The 20,776-nt window shown below is 39.4% G+C and overlaps 1 protein-coding gene across 6 annotated transcripts in view; it reads right to left on the bottom strand.

The window, feature by feature from the left end:
• Positions 1-20,776, bottom strand: part of TRIM2 (tripartite motif containing 2) — a 110,629-nt gene that overhangs the window by 19,316 nt on the left and 70,537 nt on the right. For 4 of the 6 annotated variants that reach the window (XM_059844398.1, XM_059844399.1, XM_059844396.1 and 1 more), the window contains 5 exons: positions 19,046-19,227; positions 16,652-16,889; positions 9,944-10,095; positions 9,109-9,289; positions 5,371-6,094 (listed from right to left, as the gene is read on the bottom strand). In XM_059844398.1, the coding sequence (XP_059700381.1) occupies positions 5,371-6,094; positions 9,109-9,289; positions 9,944-10,095; positions 16,652-16,889; positions 19,046-19,179 (1,429 nt within the window). In that variant the 5' untranslated portion in view covers positions 19,180-19,227. Of the gene's footprint in view, positions 1-5,370; positions 6,095-9,108; positions 9,290-9,943; positions 10,096-16,651; positions 16,890-19,045; positions 19,228-20,776 lie in introns of those variants that run through there. The other 2 variants (XM_059844400.1, XM_059844397.1) reach the window with 1 other exon arrangement.

The raw sequence follows: 20,776 nt of genomic DNA, 5'->3' as shown, positions 1-20,776 counted from the left end.
CCCTTCTTTCTTCTTTGGTGATGGCTGTGGGATGCATATTTCCTGTCACTAGCTAACAAGTAACATTTAATTTCTCTGCACTCAATGCTGCAGGAATGTTCCTTTGTTTCAAGACTTATTTTCTTCAACTCCACCCGCTTCATCCTCTAAAAAAAGGCAAATGCTTCTCAGTTTTTGTACTGCAAGGGAAAAGTACATATTCAGGGAATAGTGAGTTACATACCAATTACATTACCCATACTTCAGCCATTTCTGTTTATTCTTTTAATAAGCAGTGCCTGAGGGATGCATGCAGCAATTTTTTTCCACCATATGCTAATGATAAGTTTCCTTCTTGCTTCTTAGCCAAAGAGAATGGATGAAAAAAGAGAAACATTCCTTTTACTACTGAGAGTAAAGGGGAAACATTTGTTAGAAAAGAGGAGGCATAAGCTAGAGCATCTGGAACTAACTAACACAAACTTTATGGAATGTATGTTCTTTAGCCTTAGAAAAATGTTCTTGAAAGTCAAGGAATTTTGTTTTTCAAGATAAGAGACACCTATATAAAAAGCTACTCAGAGCGTTCTTCAGTGGAACCTTGTAAATACACATCAAAGGAAAAACTGAAGAAATTACCCAGGAATGTCACAGTCACGTTTCACAGTAAGTTTAAGAAATAGCAATATATTAGCACAGTGTGTAGATGAAGTTCAGCTCCATGCAATGTCCTTGTAATTAGCACTTTGCAGCTATTAAACCTATTACCTAGCTCCTAATCTGCATACAGGCCCTTGGACAGTCCCCTCTGCAATGGCAGAAATTCCTCTGCAGAAGAAAGCTTACTTCCAAATGTATGTTCAAGAGGAAATCAGATAACTTTGAACTTTCCATTTTGAATAATTCACTATGCCAGCAGAGATCTGAAGCCAAGCACAAGCATTTCAGATGATGAGAGGAAAGCCTGTAGGAAAGCATGTCAGCCTCTGGAAAAGCAGGCTTTTGCTACTGACTCTGCAGTACCTAAGGATGATAGCTCTCCTCTGTAAGCAGAAATTCCTTCCTTATGAACATACCTGCCCAAGAGAGAGTCTTCAGCAAATCTTTTACTGCAAGATACTACTCCTCTGTATCAAGGCATTTCATGTTTTGTCTTCTCTCCATCATGGGCAGTCACCCATCTCTCCTTAGCCTAGGGAGGCACCTCTATTTCAATTGCACAGGGCTGGAACCAGTAGGAACCTCATTCCAGAGTTTCCCAAGCAGCCTGGTTAACAGATGAAAGCCTGCATTTTTTGTGCCCATCGTTTCCCAGCTTTATCTCCCTGCTGTTCTGAGCTACTGCAGGGCACAAAGGAGGAAAAGACAGAGATTTTACTGCAAGCTGCTGGGGACTGAGAAAAACAGAGATTTCAAAAGGAGAAGACTGAACCCAGTTATTGGGAAGCAGATCTGTAGCCTGTGGAATATCTACTTTTATACCATTTTTGTATACAGGTAATGATCATATTTGTTTTAACCCTATCTAATTCCTTCTGGAATTACTGAACATAGCCTGCACAAAACAATTAATTTAGCTTTCAACAGAGAAAGTGTGCATTTTCTGCTCAAGATGATTCCAGCACACATAAAATGCTTCATACTTCCAATCTTTTACTCTTGAACAATAGATGTTATACTGAGTCTCACCAAAAAGAAGAAAAAAATAATCTAAAAGCCCATTAACACTGACAGGAGATGTTAAAAATAACATCACATAACTGTAATAAGAATCTGCTCTTTAAGTCGTGGGAATCTGAACAAACTTGTATAATGTATATTTTTGATGCTCATAGTAAGAGGAGTGTTTTTTGCTTTCCAAGTTTTACTAATATGAATAACAACCCCCCTGCTTGCTAACCTAGATTCCCCAGCTTCCTAAAACACAAAGAAAAACATGTCAGTGCCTCCAGCAGGAAGGGAATAGATTCAGAGAGACAAAATCAAACTGCAGAAATATTACAGATTATTGGGAAGACTTAAGAGGTTGTGAGTGGCCATAACCTGTTGTGTAGGTACCATTTCTTTCCTGCCTACAGCACTTCAAGTGATTCTTCTTGTACTCCTTCATATGTGGTACAGAAAAAAAAAGGGCAAATCTAGACAGCATGGAAAGGTCTACATACATACTGCATAGACAGGCATCAAGGAGTTTTCTTTTTTCCCAGCTTCCTTTCTTTTTTTCTCAGAGTGCCAAAAGATATTTAGTCAAATCTTACACATTATGAGGCTGTGATGTCCCCTCTCATAATAGATGCAGCTGAAGCACAAAATTCTCTGTAGTAAAACTGCACTGAATTGTTAACCCTATCTGTTTGCTGTACAATGAATGTCAGTCTTTCTAATTCAAGTTCCCAAATAACCAGTGTGATTCTTATTAGAAATAACTTTCTAATTCAAGTTCCCAAATAAGTTTTAAAATAAGTCAGTCTGTTGTTGAAGCACATTGTTTATAACCTTTAAAGAGGAATTAATAATTCAGTAGGAACTCTGGCAGATATGCCCACACACTGTTGGTAGTGAAGATGGTCTGTGTTAATTTGCTTTACACAGCATCTGCCCCTAAAAGCTTGGCCAAGATCACCTCCAAGCCCTGCTCCTGCAGCAGAGCCTCTGTCACCACAGACAGGTGTGCACAAACCTAGGGGTAAGCACATATCAGAAATTCTTTGCCGCCACAGCAGCCAAACCTCAAATAACAAGAGCCAAATCCAGGCCAGGTCTCTGTTGTCAGCACATTCGAACTACACTGGGGGCTTTGCCAGTAATGTGGAATCCAGAGCTCTTCCCTCCCTGTCCAGTACAGGTATGACTGCAATGCAATGCAGTGGAGGCCTGGCAAAATTCCATACTGACCATCACAACCCCGTAGAGCTCACAATGAGCATCAGAGGGATTGAAGCTAATAAATAGGAAAAGGACAGTCTATTTTTCCATTATTAGGCATTCCTATTTCTACAGCAGGAAGGCTGGACCAGATGATCCAATGTTGGCCCTTCCAACCTTATTTCTTTCGTGATTCTGTGAAATGCCCGATCAAGAGTCCCTTTTCTCCCTCTAAGCCTGCTTTTAAACTGTACTAAAGCTATGATTACATAGACCTTGTTTGTGATTTTTTTTTAAATGTGGAATAAATTCACAGTAAGGCTTCTATTTGCTTTCAGCATTTATAACAGACCAGAAGATGACATTCACACCTAGTAAGGAGGCTGACAGAAGTTCTGTTAAAGGCAATTTTTTTTTTTTCACGTTAATGTACCAGCTAAACTTAGATGCTCAGTTACATGACTGAACAGACAACTAAACAGTCTGAGGAAAAGGAAAATTGGAAAATTGAACTTTCTAGCAGAGGGCCAACTCTCCATCTGGCTGTATCTGATGCCAATTCCAAATATAAGTAAATGAAGAGAAAAAAGCAGTTAAAGTGGGAAATAGCACCACTACTGCTAAATGGTGTCAAAGAACCCAGTCGCGAAAAGTGCCAGAAGGGAAAAAATACACACAGTGCAGCATGGCAGAGCTAGAACACAACGTGGGATCCTGGACAGAGCAACTGATGACAACCATGCCTCTCAATCCTTCTTTGAAGGACGTGGAAGAGATTTACCAGGGGAGGTGGAAGTGGCACTGGTGGGATTACACTGTGAACACCCCTCACCTCTGCTCAGCATGTGTCTAAGACACAAAAGCAGGGTAATGAAAGAAAGACTTCCCTCTCACTTTAGTGCTTCCTACCAGTTTTAGTTGCAGAGGTAGCAAAACCATTGGGCAACAATTATTTTCTAGATTATCATAAGAACATTCTTGTTTGCATTTGTATAGACTAAAGACATCCTACACAGATCTGCATGGACACACTCTTAGAGATTACACCTGTTTAAAAAGAATAATAAGTTCAGGATATAAATTATTGAGAGAGAAAAAGAGATTGCAGAAAATACTCTGCCCTTGTAAATAATAAATTACACGAATGTATGAATGCATAGTCAATAATTTGACCATGGAATGTCTGAAGAGATCCACATGGCATTTTAAAAGCCACAAATAACACATCATTGGCAGAAGATACAATGCACACACCCCCATGGACAAAATGCACTAATGTTGTATTATGCTATCTCTTGTTAATACTAGCAGGAGAACAATCCCCTGCTAGCAGCTGATCAATTTACTTGTGCATAAAAGCCCATACATCAGCATACATACAACAGCACACTCCACTGACTTGGATGCCCAGAGGAATATTACAGTGTGATTCTCCAACGCAGCTGTACGAGCTTCTGGCAGGCCAAATAGAAGATTTATCTTAGCCAGTTAGAAATACAGATCCAGATTTGGCAAGAGCCATTGGAGAAATTCAACAATGTGTTCAAAACAGAGATGCACAGTAGTGTTGGAGAACAGTGATAAGCGTTACATTACCACATCAACAAATGAACCAAACCTTAACTTTTTAAAGTGAGCTGAAACTAGAAGTAAATTAACTCCATTAAAGCAATCCTTGTGAAAACATCAAAGTTTTACCTGTCTCAATAATTTTGCATATTTTGGAAGAATGTAAAACCCTAGAGCATTACAGCTGTGACCTTTCAGACAATGCATACATAAGCCCACAGAAGCCCAGAGGAATATCTCTATGCAGAGTCATTCTGTGAAATGAGTGGCTGAAAACTGAACACAAAATATTCCTCTCAACTGTTTTTTCTATAAAATAGTGATCCATATATCCCAAATGAGGACACTCCAAGAGATTTCATGGAGCAAAAGCTCTGAAATTGCATAGCTCTTGTTCTAATAAAATACATCTTCCTGTTTTGAGTGGTGAAGAAGGGGAGAAGGTAGAACTCAGAAATAAAGCACATAGTCATGTCTGCATCACAACAGAACTAAAAGGCTCTGCACTTCCTGGAAAACATTTAAGACTTCTAGAGTCTATGGTGTGTTAGAGAGAGTAGTTAAAAAAAAAAACCCTCACCTAACAAACAGCACTACTACCAACAAAACCCTATCACTATTTGGCAGTGGAGCCAGAAATGCTCACTAGAATCAAGGGATACAGAAGCTGAAATTACTTTAATCTGTATCAAAAGCTTTGTAATATGAATACTAACAATTTTTAAAATATCCCAAATCAAGTGTATGCATTTCTCAAATGAAATCCCAATTGAATATTTGCTGCAAACTATTTTCGAAGTGTGTACTTCCAAAACGTAGATATAAACAAAAGTCAAGAGGTCTAATGGTATTATCAGGTTGCTCTACTTACAACTTTAGCTTTACAATAACTAAACTTTTTCATTCAGTTTCCCTGAACTATTTTTAAGTATGTCAACAGGCAGCCAAATCACCTACCTATTCTGAAGATCAAATCGTCTTCAATGGGATTCTCTTTTCTTTTGCCAGTGCTGTACATGCTCGCAGGTCTTTTTACAGCTTTCTGCTTCACATGACCACTGCCTGGAGATTTAACACGTCTCTTAACCCCTTCAGTGGTAGGAGACACATCTGCTGACCTGACCACTTTAAGTTTGAACGGGCTGCCCTTGATATGTTGATCATAAAGTCTCAGTGACAAAGTAAAGTCCCCTTCTTTCTGAACAGTATACAAAAATTCGTAAGTGCCGTTTTTGTTGTCAAGTATTTCGCCGTCCGCTACACTCCCATCAGGCGTGCTCAGTTCAGCAGTGAGGTAAGCATTCCCAGATTTACAGAGCTCCCCATCCTTGTCCTTGGTTGTGATGGTAACAGACATGGGCTGTCCGATCACCGTCTGCCTCAGTCCCTCACCGGTGGCAACTGTTTCAGAGGCAACAGCGTTGGTGGTTAAAATAGTCCCCAGGTTGTGAATGGACTTCTTCAGGCCTTCTGTTTCCACTATAAAGTCCAACTGATCATTTTCTCGGGGCTGCAGTGGGAAGTCCCGCTCGGCCAGTTCGTTCAGCTTGTCACTCATCTGCTTCTTCACCAGCAGAACTTCTGTTTCAGTGCCATGGTTGAGGGCTTGGGCTGTAAAGTTGCTGCAGCTTTTAATGCTTTCCTGTCCTTCTAGTAAGGTATCCAGCTGTGCCTGGAGGACCTGTGTGCATTACCAAACACAGATTAGCATCATGTTACAAGAGCTATCCCAGAAAGATGTAGCATCTAAAGGTCTTTGTAGGCACCAAATTTATAATGTCTTATTTTAGAGTTTAATTTAAACATTCATTTTAGAAGAAGTAGCAAACTGATCGCCAACCTGTACTTGAAATACAATGTTGCAACACAAAAAAAATACCCTGGTTTGGGGATTCAAGACTTTACAGACCTACTGTCACACTAGATTGAATTATTGCCCCACCTATCTTGTCTTGTTTGGTTTTGGTTTTTTTGGTTTTGTTTCGGTTTTTTTTCTGTTTTGTTTTGGGTTGTTGTTGTTGTTCAGTTTTGGTATTTTTTGAGCAAAAACCCTGCAACAAATGTAGAAGTTTGAACCCTGCTCCATCTAACTCTCAGCAGTCACAGTTAATGAGACAATTACTGGAACTAAATTATGTTCACAGAAGCAGAGATATTTTGGAGTCATCAGGTCCATTAATAAGAGAGGCTGCAAGAAACTTCTTGATACTGTTTCCTCACAGCCAAGGGAATCTGGGAGTTAATCCTCTATGGAGATGGACAAGAAGGCCTCAAGACCTGGATGCACATCCATCCTGAGGAAAAGAGGGATTCCTGAACTAAATAAGTGAAGAAAGGAAAAATCTCCCTAGCAGAAGGTAAATTGATTCCTACCTTTCAGCAGACCAGAAAGGAAAATATACAAAATGGGTTGCAGATAGTGGAAAGAGTTGGATTGAGTAGCCAAAAATGTTGGTGGGCAGCAAGTGGCCACCCAATATTTAAGACTATGAAAGAGCCTCTATTATAGGGTCAGTTCTGGCCCTCAGTCTAAAATCCTTAAAACAGTATTGACCTCAAAATTGCTAGGTGTGGGCTGGGAACAGGGCTAACAATTTTTTTAAAAAACCCAATTTTTCAATGAATTGGAAACAGATCCCTGAATTATAACAACCTAGCAGAGACATTCATGATAGTCAAGATAACATTGCAGCTGCCCCCCACAATCTCCACTGATAAAATCCCCAAATGAAAGTATCTAGTCACACAGTTGCTATGTTTTTCCTACATGGAAGAACTATGGCACAGACAAGACAGTGAATTAGAGAAGTTATTTTGTTGACCATCACTGTAAAGTAAATATTTTTGAAACATTTCAATTGATGTAAAGTCAACTTAAAGACTGGATGTATTTATTGAAATATTCTATGTAATATTCTTCCCTTGCTGAGACATACTATGTAATGACAGTGAATTCTAAAGGTATTTTTTTCTGAATTTTCCTAAGCTTTAAGCTTTTTATCCACTGGAGAAAATCCAGGCTCATGTGTTACTGATAAAGAAAAGTGATAGCAACACAAAATCTTTTAGAATGAACAAATTTCAAGACTACTCTGAAACTTCAAGTCATCTGCTTTTCTAAGCACATAGAAACTTCTCAGGATGCAATACAAGGCATTACTAATCTGGTCTTCATTCAAAGACATAAGTTAAAAGAGAGTATCGCCAACAAGGTCCCAGGATGACGAAACCCCCATATGCTTCAGATAACAGGCCACAAACTAAAAGAAAGACAATTTCCAGCTATGTTTTAAAATCAATACCTTTCTTAAGACAGTTTTCTTTCATTACAAAAATGGAAAATATTAAATCCTAACAGAAATGATATTTAAAATGCACATAGAGTATTTCACATCTTACACTCTTTTAGTCCATTGGACAATAAACTGAACTCCCAACATTTGCTTAGTGAAGGACAGCCCTTTAATTTTTTTCATTTTTTAAAAAGTATATGATCAGAATGATTGTATTTTGCAGGACTACTAGCCATTCAAAAATAAAATCCAATTTCAGTTGGGAGGTTTTATACAAACAGGGTAGATGCCTCTTTTACTGCTTATGTACAACTTCATAAAAATTTGATTCTCTAATGCTCACAGTTATTAAAATATACTAAAGCTCTTTAAACAGCAATAAAATAATTTCACACCATATTCTATTTTGTGTAGACTTTGTAGAGATACAGAATATATTTGCTTGCTATGGAAGTAAGTGTGACATCTTGAATACATTTAGATGAACCTGGAATCTAAGTTGACAATATTGATGTTCAAACTTCTGTAAGCTGCTGCTTAGCTATGGAGATGACTAAATTCTGTGCCCCAATGGTTTTGGGCTCCCTATGTTCCTAAAAGTATGTATCTTGTGCATATGTTAGAACTCCTCCATTTCCACAGGCTCAGCAGTTCAGCACCTTTCTAATGATGTTTTCAAGCCTATTCTACATCCAGAAATGCAGTATTCCTCCACTTCAGACATCTGGAGATGCTCAAGCTGGTCAGTAATGGCACTCTTGAAACTCCAGTTTTTGATGGTATTTTCTTTTAAAGGCAACTTTCATGGAGAAATCTTTCTCTATAAAGCAGAGAACTGATGTACAGGAAAATAAGGACTAAATTCATTAATTATCCTGATTCAGACCTATTAATCCTCAACAAAATCTCCACCCACCAGGCTACAGGCTCTCCATTGTAAAAAAACAGGTTTCTGTTTTCTTCCTCTGAAGCTTGGTCTACAATACAGGGGGAAAACCCCCAGAATCAATCATCCAGATAGGAAGTAAAAGAATGAATACAGCTCTGCAATCTGTTACTCTCCTCATTCCCCTAAGAAAGTGAGATGTCCTTCTAATCTTTTTGTATTCCAACAGGTGACATCTAACAGTAAATAGGTTACTAAGCACTGGAAAGGAAAAGAATGCTTTGAAGCAAAACGGGCAGCCTTACTCAGTTCTTCAGGACAAATTTTTTGGCCTGTATCTTCCTGCCCATCCTATACGGCTGAGCAACCACAAGCAAGGCTCTGCAGCACCTGATTCCAGGAAAACAAAGTTCTCTGGATCTCAGACATGATTTGTCAAACCAGAGTCCTGCATCATTTGTAAAAACTGGCTGATTAAATTAACAGCTTTTCATTGAAACAAAACATGCATCTTACTTTGTGTTTAAGGCCATAATTCACTTCCAGCTCCATGAGCAGCACGCTCTTTCGCACATTTAGAGTCTTCTGGAGTTCATCAAAAGTGGAATGAATGTCATCTACAATGCTAGCCTTTTGGTTGGTTAACTGGTGTATGATTTCAGATATAAAATGAAGTGCTGAGTCAATCTCTGGAAGCCTGAGGGAGGAATTAAATTACAAAGAGTCATTAAACATTGGCCCTTGCCCTGGTATCGTTTGATTAAACCCTCTCATCAGCAGATGTCTTTAAATTTGGTCATTTCCCAGAAGTAAGTTCATTCCTTTTATAACCACACAGTGGGTCTGGTCTGATAAAATAAGGCTAAGCCAGTCCTCCCCTGTGCAAATCCATTAGACTTCAGGCATTGCCAACAATGAGTCCTTGGTCCTCTGTCCTTTATGCTGTATATCTGCTTGAGAAGATATAACTGGATTTATCCCACTTTTTCTTTTTTTTTTAAGCCATTTTGCCACCATAGTGGTAGTTTTTTTAACAACCAGCATTATTTAACTACCATTAAATTCATGACTGGACAGTAGTTTCCTCCTTAGCATTTTATGCCCCTTCTTTGCACAACTTGCATTTCTAATGGCCTCTGATTTGTGAAAGACAGATAGGAATCTTCTGCTCTTTTTGCTAACCCCTCAGTACATCCCACTCAATGGATTTTTTTGTCCTTTTGCTAGCCTCACTATCCCCGTTTCCTAGGTAAATACTCATGGAACCAGCATATTAAAACATCTATCTCAGTCAGCACAGGAAACCAGTGATAAAACTGAAAATGGAAAACAGTCAGTGGAGTATTCATACCTTTTGTTGACAGCATCCAATTGCACTTGGAGGGAAGCCTTGTGTTGTTCCACCACATCCTTGAGTGGTACCGTGGGATGCTCTGCATGTTCTCCCTCGGTGCACTCCCGGCACATGGCTGTCTCACAGGACTGGCAGTAAAACTCCATCACCTGGAAAAGTGCACAACTCTGCACTCAAACATGGCAGCAGGAACACAACTCAAAACACATCTTACTGAGTCTTGAACTCGTTTATTAGCCAAGCTCTGAGACAAAGCTTCTGTTTTCTTCTGCACCAATAATTTACCGCCTAAAAGATGGCAGTTATTCTTACATATTTTATATCAAGATGCTAATTTAAAAGCATTTTATTCTATCATAAAGTGTCAGAACAGCAGCCTGTGAAAAACACTGGACATCATTGCTGGTCCTAACATCATCTTTGTACTGTGTAATAGTAAGTTATGGTGTTTCTCTTATGGACTCCATGAAACAACTCAAAAAAACCAGGCATTCAACCACCCTCACTAACTCAATCCTTAGTCTTCCCAATGGGTCTGCTAAAGAAAACTTTAAACTTAGGCTGTTTTTCTTAACAGGGTCACTCTTGAAACACAAACTCAATGGAAATCACCAAACAACAAGTTTATTTGCTAGAGGAAAGCACCCTAAATGAATCCACTTGCTGCAAGGAAAAATCTCCATATCCCATTACTAATCCCTTAAAACCATTAAAACCTCATATCTGAGATTGTAATTGGAATGCTGATCCACACTTGAAAGAGGAGGAGATTGTTTCAACCTCTTAAGTACCCAACAAGATGCTCTTTAGAGATAAAAACTGATCTTTACATGTAATAGATAACTCAAATTCTGAATGTATTCATGAAGGGAAAGAAACAGAGAAGTCCTCTGCCCAAAATCACATGTTAGTCAAAATAATGCACATATATGCAAATTCGGCATGAGACTTTCTTTCACAGTTAGTAAGTCCTTGGGCACAAAGCCTTTTAGGCTTATTAAAAAGTATATAAGGAAGTTTGTAGTATATGCTTCAAAGCAAGACATTGGCAGCTCTTTTGCATTCAGAGCATAGCATCAGAATCTTGAATAATTCAGCTGATGCTTCTGGCACTCAGACATCTTGCACAAAAATGGTTGTGCTGGAATTGTTGGTTGATGAGATGGTTGTGTAGAATCATCTGTTTTCAGGTGAACAGAGGGATTTGTAACATCACCAGTCTGCTGCAAGGCATCTTGAGAATTAAGGAGAGGGAAGCAATGACCATGTTTTGCACATGGCTGTTAGCATTAATAGGGATTTTCCTCTGATAAGCTCCTTTCTGTCTTATTCCCATTCTTCTGTCTTATCTCAATTCACAAGATATGGGATTCACACGCAGTGAGGGTTTAGTCATTTGTCAGCCACTCATGTGAGCCACTCATGTTTCTCTCATGTATGTGAAAAAATTTAAAAGTTGATCCAAATAACCTGTGTAACATCAAATTGATCAGCAACAGGAAAAAAAAGTAGACCTTCAAAACAATGTCAACCCTCATGAACACAACTCCAGTCGCTGTGAATTTAGCAGTCTCATTGTAGTAGATCTCCAAGGCCTGATAGTTACTTTGGTAGGCACTGTGATGTGATGCATTCTTACAGTGCATACAGGCAATCAGTAAAACAGAGTTTAGGATTTAAGTACTTTTCAAAGGCTTCAAAAGCCTGCAATCAGAAGCAGCCAAAAGGAATAATATTTTAATAGGAAAATCTGAAATCTTCTTATATGGCCAAAAAAATTAATTCATTTCTTTTGCATGAGTGTCCAAAATTCAGCTTTCTGCCTCTTAATAATTTAATGCTTAGGTTCAAGACATTTCAACAAGGCCTTTATTTATTCGGTATTTTTATCTTTGGATACAATGACTAGAACAATTTAGGATTTCTGTTTCCTACTGACCACCCCACAATAAACATCATTATATTTGCAGCCACGTATAGAAGAAAGGAAGCATCTCATTGGCATTAAGGTTTTCAGCCTAAAAAACTTTCTTCCTCTTTATTCAAGCATCAGGGAAAGACAGAAGTTCAAACAATAATAGCAAACACATCACAAAGAACTAATGTGAATCTCTATATAGAAATAGTTTTCTTTGACTCAAATTCAAAATGTTTCGAGAGAAGCAGCTTTCATTTCCCACTATAATTTTTGTATTGTGCATAGATGAAGGAGAAGGAAAACCTAATAATACTATTCAAGCTTCAACTGTCTAGATAGGCTGATTTCCTAAGATTTTTTTCTAGCATCTCTTGATAAGGCAAGACTGATTTCTACCTACAGACAGACAAGTATCACTGACTTTTCATTTCTCCCCTCCATGCCCAATGTGAGCACCACATTTTGTGAATCTCCCAAAAAATTTTTCATTATGACAGGTTTGCCTTACAAAATATCTCAGAAAAGGACATTTGCCTCTACTTTCCAAATTCTAGAGAACTCTTGGGCAGGATATACTACTGTAGCATCCAGCACTGGCTTCAGCTGTATTTCCACCAAATTCAACAAGAACATTCCCATCAGCTGTAATGAAAGGTGAATTAATACCCACTGGTTCTGAAATCCCATCCAGTAATTCCTATCTTAAACCAGACCAGCGTATTTCATTACACTGATGTAACTAGAGACCCATAGGCATCTTCACTACTGTAATTCAAATGAATTTACAGAAACTTTTAAAATTGCATAATCAAGGATCCAGGTACTTCTGAACTAAATTTCACAAAGCCAAGACACACTAATTCCAGCCCTTCAAAGTTCAGGTCTTGAGGAAAAATGTCTCACCAATCACAAGCCCCTCTTCTCTAAAACCATATTTGAAAAATCACATTGCTCATCCTCTGCTTTCTGTTTGTTTGAATTAAAAGAGCAGTCTACAGAAAAAGGATGAGTCAGCTCTTTGCTACCCACCTTCCTCCTGTCACACACACATGCTTAATTCCTCTGTCCCAGGGCTAGAGTGCACCTTAACTTTGTGTGCTTTGGTTTTCTGAGGAATGTAAGTTTGAATTACCTGAGGGCACTTCTGAGCTACCTAATCAAATTTAGAATGTGTATTTTTCTCCCTCCCTAGTCACAGCTTTTGCCCTACCCACATATTACACTTTAATGGAATACATGAGTAAGTGACATGGTGGGAAGTACAGAGGTGAGGAGAAAAAGCAAGGGTTTAAAAGGTAAGATATGAAGTCACTTCATCAGAATACCAAGGATACTGATTTTTTCTTTTTCTAAGAGAAGCATACAGCCAGTAAGCAACAGCTCCACAAGTTCAGGAAGTGTTTTTATAAGCAAGATCTTATGCCTGTGAAGTTGCCAAGCTATGCTATCATCTGATGAGAAAATGCTAGTCAGAGATAAGGCATTCTCTCTTGTTAAAAGTGTTTAATTGAATACTGTGTATCCTCTCTTGTTACACTCTAGAGACAGAAGATACACTGTCCCACCTTCTACACTGTAAAAATATGGATCCCCTACTCTGAGCTGGTTTTCAGTTCAAATTCAAACAAAACTCAAATACAGACATTTCAGAGGCTACACAACTCATTACATACAATGGAATTAGAATTTCATAGCCTTCCCTGCCCTGGCTTCTGTATCTGCCCCTAAATGATTGTAGATCAATGTTTCAAATCCAGAATGCTTTTATACACAAGAGCTGCAGGTGTTTCACAGCTGAGAATAAAGCCAATCTTATTTTAATGTGTAGGTAGAAGACAAGAATCTTCTCATAGGTTCAAAAGTTCCATATGTGCCCTATTACCCTGATTTAACAAGATCCACTTGTGCTCCACACTGGATCAAAATGAGAAAGCATTTTTTTATAGTTCAGGCACAGGTAACTGTCTTTTGTATTAAGATCTTTCGCATTAAGATACCACAAACTAAGTTTCATTCTTCATAAGAACACACAGAACAAAGATGCCACAACAGAGGATGGGAGGATTTGCACAGAAGGAATAAAGTAAACATACACACATGGAAAATATGAGTGATGGGAATAGGGGACCAGCTGGGAAAGGAAAGTATCTAATCTACATGGCCTGAGGAAGGCTAAGTTACAAGGAGACAAGCAAGCAAATGAGAAAGTATTTCTGCATCAGTTTCTATCTCATTTTAGTCAGAGAGGTTTGAGTCCAGGATGGCTAAAATGATTGAAAAAACTTGTTTAATCAGAAACTTATTTCCAAGCTAATATGAAGAAAAACTGGTACTATTTAAAAGAAATATATTTGATGCAAATAGTAAAAATACAATGGGTCTGACCCTACTTGAAGCAATATATAAAAATTAATGGCAGGTGGATTTAGTGCAGAATGACTGCTGGTTCTGTAAAGGCATTCTCCTCCGGCTGCCAGCTCAATCCTTTTTCACTTCCTGAAGCCCCCAGTAAAGTTACTAGCAGCCAGGCACTTAGAATCATAGAATACCCTGAGCTGGAAGGGACCTACAAGGATCATCAAAATCCAACTCCTGCCCCTGCCAAGGACCACCCCAAGAGTCACACTGTGTGCCTAAAAGCATTGTCCAAATGCTTCTTGAACTCTGGCAGGCTTGGTGCTGTGACCACTGCCCTGGGAATCACATTCCAGGGAAGACATTCTGGATTACAATGTTTTAGATATTTCCTAATATCTAACCTACTTGCCACAGAGTGCTCTTGTGTGTTGCCCCGATTTTTTAAGATTTTCTAAGCCTTCTGATGTTTACATTCTTGTCATGACCTTTCTCACATACTTTCTGTAAATAACTTATTGTTTTGCATTCTTTCACGGAGGAGGAGAAATTTGATGGACTGTTAGTTTGTCCAGTGTCACTGGAGAGGTGGTACTGTCACCCTCCAACCCACTGTCACTTTTGGAAATCTAAAAATGTTAAGAGTCAGAAAATAAACTTCCCGTTCTACCTTGAGAACAACAGTGTGTGTGTGTGGTGTTATTTTGTGTCCTATAGTGACACTTGTGTCCTGAACCTATGAAGCCAGCATAATTCCATTTCCTCAGTGAGGCTTAAGGTGCCCGGCACCTTGCCCTGTGCACCCTTGAAGCCAGACCCACCTAGCCAGCCTCAAGCAACTCTCCCCAAATCTTAACTCAGCTCCTCCCATCACAAGTACTAATATGTTCACTTAGATTTTCATTTCTTAGCTTCACAAAACTTTAAATTGGAGCCACCCTCAGGCTATCCCCAACCCTCCCAGATACCTACTGAAGCGAGAGGATGTTCCCATCACACACTACTGGACACCCTAAATGGCATGCTATGTTTCAAGGCAAGCCAAGTTGGTTTAGAGGACTTATAAATGCACCTTTCCCTATAAAGGAGTTATTAAAGAGGTATAAGGTGGCATGTTTTTGATTGTAGACAAGCCAGGTTTTTTTAAACATACCCAAAGAATAACCAGCTGATAGTTTAGGATACAAAAGAAATAACACCTTAATTTTGACCTTTTTCTGCATTTCTCAATCAAATGGGTCCTATCAGAATGGCTACGTCAGAAAACAACTATGATTCGTTTTAAAGAAAGCAAATAAAATGCAAACAAAAACTAGGACTGCATTAATCAGTAACCACTACACACACATTAGTAAAGAACACATTTTAAAAAGTTACACCAGTTATTCATTAATCAGAGAGTCCAACATCATTCTACAAGTCCACCTAATTCCAACAGAGGAGGAACTGAGCTATTCCTCTATTACAGTAATCACTACCTATAAGCTGAACTACTCTTATACGACCAATGTTACCTACACTGAGTATCAAATAAAACAGTCCCCAGAAATTGTCTTAAACTACTAACATGTGTTTCTTGGCTTGCATAGGAGCACAACATTCAGTTTACAATACAACATTGCTGAGTTTTGCAGTCTCTACTTATGTATTTGCATAAGCTTAGCTTTGAGTCAGAAGCTCATATGCCTATCATGAAGTTACTGCAGGTTAACACTGAAAATTGTGAAGTAAGCAGAGTTAGAGCTGTCCTTGCAGTAATCTGTGAATATTAACTCAGCTGGGGGTACTTGCCAATGAATATACTGATATGATTTGAGGATGTGTGTGAGGACATGCTAGGTAAAAAGAGTAGATGGAGGAAAAAACAAAGCAGCCTCCAAGAACTGATATGAGAGATCCACAAAACACTGCAGATAAACAGAAGCGCTCTGTTTCTATCCTGTGCTGATCCAAAGCATCCTAAGCCAGGACTCACTTTTATTTGGCTCTATGTTAATATGTTCACATACCTTTTGGTACTGCCCCAGTGTGCAGGTCAGTAAAACTCATAAGGATATTGCCAGACAGACACACAGGTACCCACAGCAACAGCTGATGCTACAAGTACAAGGGCTAAGGAAACCCAACCCAAAGAAGTAAAGGCACAAGGTTCAGTACTTGCAGGACAATATTTCTGACCAAATGTGCCAAAAGACATCATCATCCCAATGACTGGAAAGATAAAATAACATCCTGACTACTTCAAGATGCTCCACTAAAAGCATTTGAGTTAATTTGAAGAATCATTTGTGTTTTGTTGATTTATTATAAAATCAAAGAAATAGTGTGAATCCATTTCCTCTGCTTTCTCTTTAGAAAAAGACATCCATGAAACCCAGACAAGTCAGCACATATCAATACCTGCACACAGCACAGGAGGCCATCTCACTTACATTTCCATCATGATTGGGGCAGGAGAGTGGTTTGCCTGCAGCAACAGCAGTGACAGTCTCCAAGATGGAGGACTCCTCAATGCTGTTGTCCGGCGTTCGCTGCAGGACATCCATCAGGTTGGTGATAAAGAAGTTGTTCTGGAGTGCAGAAACCCCTTTCTCTGGCAGAATGGAGGTCTGGCGGCACACGGGGCAAGAAAGGGTTAAGCTATGGGCTGGAATGTAATTCTGTAAACACCTACGGGGAAAGAAGGTGGAAGGAGAAAGAAAGGGAAAGTATCATCAAAGAGGGGAAAAAACTCCTTTCATCAGTTAAAGAGCTAGTCTGAAATAGTGCTACCCCTACTTATAAAAGTACATCAAACAGGCTTCTGAAGCAAAAGTGATTATGGAGAATAATTTTTCATTTAAACCTTTTTTTACTCTGCCACATTAAAAAAAAATAGGTTCAATAAGCAGATATCATTAAAAGAGTTACATGCCTTTTCTTGGGATATTCGAGCAGTGGATCATGCTTTCAGACAGCTACTGCATGCTGCTCACAGGACATTTTATGCAGTAAAAATTTTGAATTTATCTGATAAAATCTGACAGACATGAAGTTGCGTCAAGTATTTGAGCCTGTGCCTTTAACTGACTAACCACCACTTGACCCTTGTATTTCCAACAGAATCTCCTTCAATAACTTGTGTTTGTGGGTTTAGTGTTTCAGAGGTAAAACACGGCCCCAATAAAATGAAAGGAAATTTTTTTCATCTATTTCAATTTGGAAAGTTTTTTGGCAGCTACCCAAAATCAACAGAGCTTTCTTTACAGCAGAGGGAACTACCTGCTAGGTTATCACAGTTTATGTTAAGGGAAGTTTTGGAGGAATTTTTTTTTTTTGTATTTGATTGGGAGGGCAGTGTTGGTGTTTCTCAGAAAAAATAAATTTCACAGAGTATAAACCTGACACAAAAGTTCATCAATCAACAATATGCACAGTATGCATCAGGCTGGCCTAGGCCTAGAGACTTAAAGCCACTTTTGGCCTTGGAAATGAAGTTAACACCTGTCTGGGCATGCAACATACAGCTGCATGCAATATCCTTATATTCAGCATACTCCTGTAAGCAGAAGAAGCTTTGCAAAATGCAGTTCTTAAGGGGAGCAGTGCTACACCAAATTCCTCATGGGATGCCAATTGAGAAAGTGTGACCTCACACAGCTCCACAACCCTTTTTACAAGGGTTTTGGTTGCACCACTCTTCATCTTCCTGTGGCAGCCCTCCTCCTGGCCCCCCAATAAAGGGGTCCATGAAAGGAGAGCTTAGGAGCTTAGGCTTTGCACATCAGCACTTCACTGGAAGAGTTCTTCCAGCTTCTCTCCATAACCAGATCAGCCTAAGAGGATTACAGTGAAAACCAGAAGCTAACCTTAGGTTTTACACATGAACAGAAGTCAGGAAACTTAGCACAGGATGGTGAAAATCTTGTCTGACTTCAGTAAGAGTTTCAGTGCTGCCTTTTTTAATGCTGGGATGTCCTATTGTTCTACAAAAGACCAGCTCATCTGACACAGGCAGAGATCCACAATTTTTCTTTCACCCTGTGTAAAATTAGAGATTCACACCACAATTCTTGCTAAGAGGTGGAAATCTCTTAAATTAAATAAGTGTGCACACCACATACCATTTATAAACATTCTACTGCCATTCAATATACAATCCAGAGTTGCATCCCATCATCACATTAAGAACTAACCACTAATTCTTCAGCTAACTTTTCTGCAGGTGCTGTATTTTCTCCCCAGTTTGATGGATAATGAAACATTAAAGTATCATTAGGCATATTCAGTTCATTCAGCCAAATACAGTAAAAGGCAGGTTGGTTTATCACACCTCTTTCCAGAGAGTTTTCCCACTTCAGTCAACCAAACTGCAGAATAATGAAGACATTTAATCTCAGGTTATTAATAATGTATACATCGTGTCTAACTCTTAAAAGGATGGGATAATTACTTATTGGCTTAGTAAATCAACAAAGATTTTTTTTTCTTGTTTCTAATTACATGATAATCAGAATAAATTTGAGACCATTAACTTGAAGTCCAAATTCTGGCTATCATCACCTTTCACACTGTAGTAACCATATTCATTAGTTTAATTGGATTTACTTTTTGTTTACTCTTCCATAAAGGGAATGTATTCCAAATATGCCACTGCTGTCTCTTCTTCCTGCCTGCCACAAATGTGTTTTTCTACATCCCTGCCTCTCCAGCCTTCCCAGACTTTATCATGCCTTAACAGGACATTTACAAGTAAAACGGAAAGTCCCGTTCCACTAAAGGATGCCTTGTCCTGTGCCTGCAGCACGACACAAACCCTGAGTTACCAGCATGGGAAAAGGACTTACCTCTCACAGAAGGTGTGCAGGCAGGGAAGTACTTTGGGGTTCTTGTAACGGTCCAGGCATATGCTGCAAATCAGAAACTGCTTGTCAATCTGACGGACCACAGGACTTGGGATGTTGGAGCCTTCACTGGCCATCCTAGACCACTGACATATGGGTCCTGTTCCCTTCTACCCTGCACACTGCTGGAGCAGGGTGGGGAAAAGAAGAAAAGAAGAAAAATGGCTAATAAACTCCATGAAATAACAAAATCATTGACCAATCCACTCATGTTTTATCCTTATGCAGGAATTCATACTTTCATATAAAACCAAAACAAGAAAGAATTAAAATTCTAAAATGGTTTATCACTGATGACAGCCAGAGAAACAGTCAGCAACATCTACAACACCTCTGCCTGAGCATTCTGGAAAGTCATGCTGCCTCTGGACTGAAAGAGTTACGGGGCTGTCTGGTTTTAAAGAAAACCCATGATAAAAACATTCTTGTGCCAATAGGTTCAGCCAGTGCTAACAAACATCGGATTTCTTACATCTACAGTACCGCTGGCAAAATGCTCAAACTGGAACTGCACCAGCCAGTCAAATGGCTGCATCACAGACAGAGTTTGAAAATGGTTCACCTAACAATTTTTTTCCTTTGTCAGTGCTGGTATTGCCAAAAATATAGTATATTTTGACTTCAGGAAGCCCCCAAGAAGGAAGCTCCAGAACCAGCCAGCCCCTGGGAAGAAATGCTCAAATTCTGCATCACCAGTAGGGATGAGGTAGACACAATGAAAATCCTCATGATAAAAGAAACAGAGCAAAGAAGAGGCAACTGATAGCCACTGAGAATCAGCAATGGCAGGGTGAAGGATACATGAAGCACATCCAAATAATAAATGCAAGAAAAATGTCATTCTAGGCAGAACTAGTAGTAAGAATCATGTTTCTAGGACTGAGGATTCTTCATAATCTGGCATACAAAGCATGAAATAAAAGGCTAAGAAAAAAGTCTACTAACTGTTAGAATTAAAATCGCAGGTTAAAGAGATGGCAGCAGGCTTGGAACCCCTCCTGTCCTGGAACAAGGCACAGGGAGAGAAAAACGTAGGTTCTTTTCAGCTGGAGGTACAGATTATAGCCAATAAGAGAATAAAATGTGAAAAGAGAAGACAGGAGGAAAAGGATGGAAGCAACCACAGAAAAAAATACGCTCCCTGCTAAAATAGTTTAGGAAAACCTGGCAAGCAGAGTCCCTGGCAGGGTGGCCCAGCAGGAACTCCTGTCCATCAGCATTTCTAGCAGGCTGAAGTGCCAGGAGATCCAGGCATGACTGTCGCAGCACTGAGTTCTGCCAGACCTCCCGCACCCACAGCAGAACCAGGCTCCTCTTCTCTCTGAGCTGCAAGCCCAGCTGGCCTTCTTCTCTGCAGGTACACTCCTGAGGGGTCTAACTTCTCCCTAAACAATTTCTACCCCTTTTTACTCACCCATTTCAAACAATTTCAGATCTAGCTTGAGGGCAGTTCATGCTTTCCAAGACAGAAACAACAAGCCCTCTGCTGATCATGCTCAAAGGTCATGCAATTCCAGAATGCTTTGCATGACCTGTGTAGCATTTTATTGTTAGTGTTACATTAGGTCTCCTTCCTGTGCTTGAATGAAGGGCACACTAGTCTGGCAGAGCTGAACCCGTGCTGCTCTTCCTGAGCTGTGTACTTAGCCATACCGGTATGTTTTACTTACTACA

This window comes from Haemorhous mexicanus, chromosome 4 (assembly GCF_027477595.1).
Source record: "Haemorhous mexicanus isolate bHaeMex1 chromosome 4, bHaeMex1.pri, whole genome shotgun sequence".
NCBI classification, from domain to species: domain Eukaryota; kingdom Metazoa; phylum Chordata; class Aves; order Passeriformes; family Fringillidae; genus Haemorhous; species Haemorhous mexicanus.
Note: the sequence above shows the minus strand (reverse complement) of the source record. Positions and strands in the feature narration are given on the sequence as shown.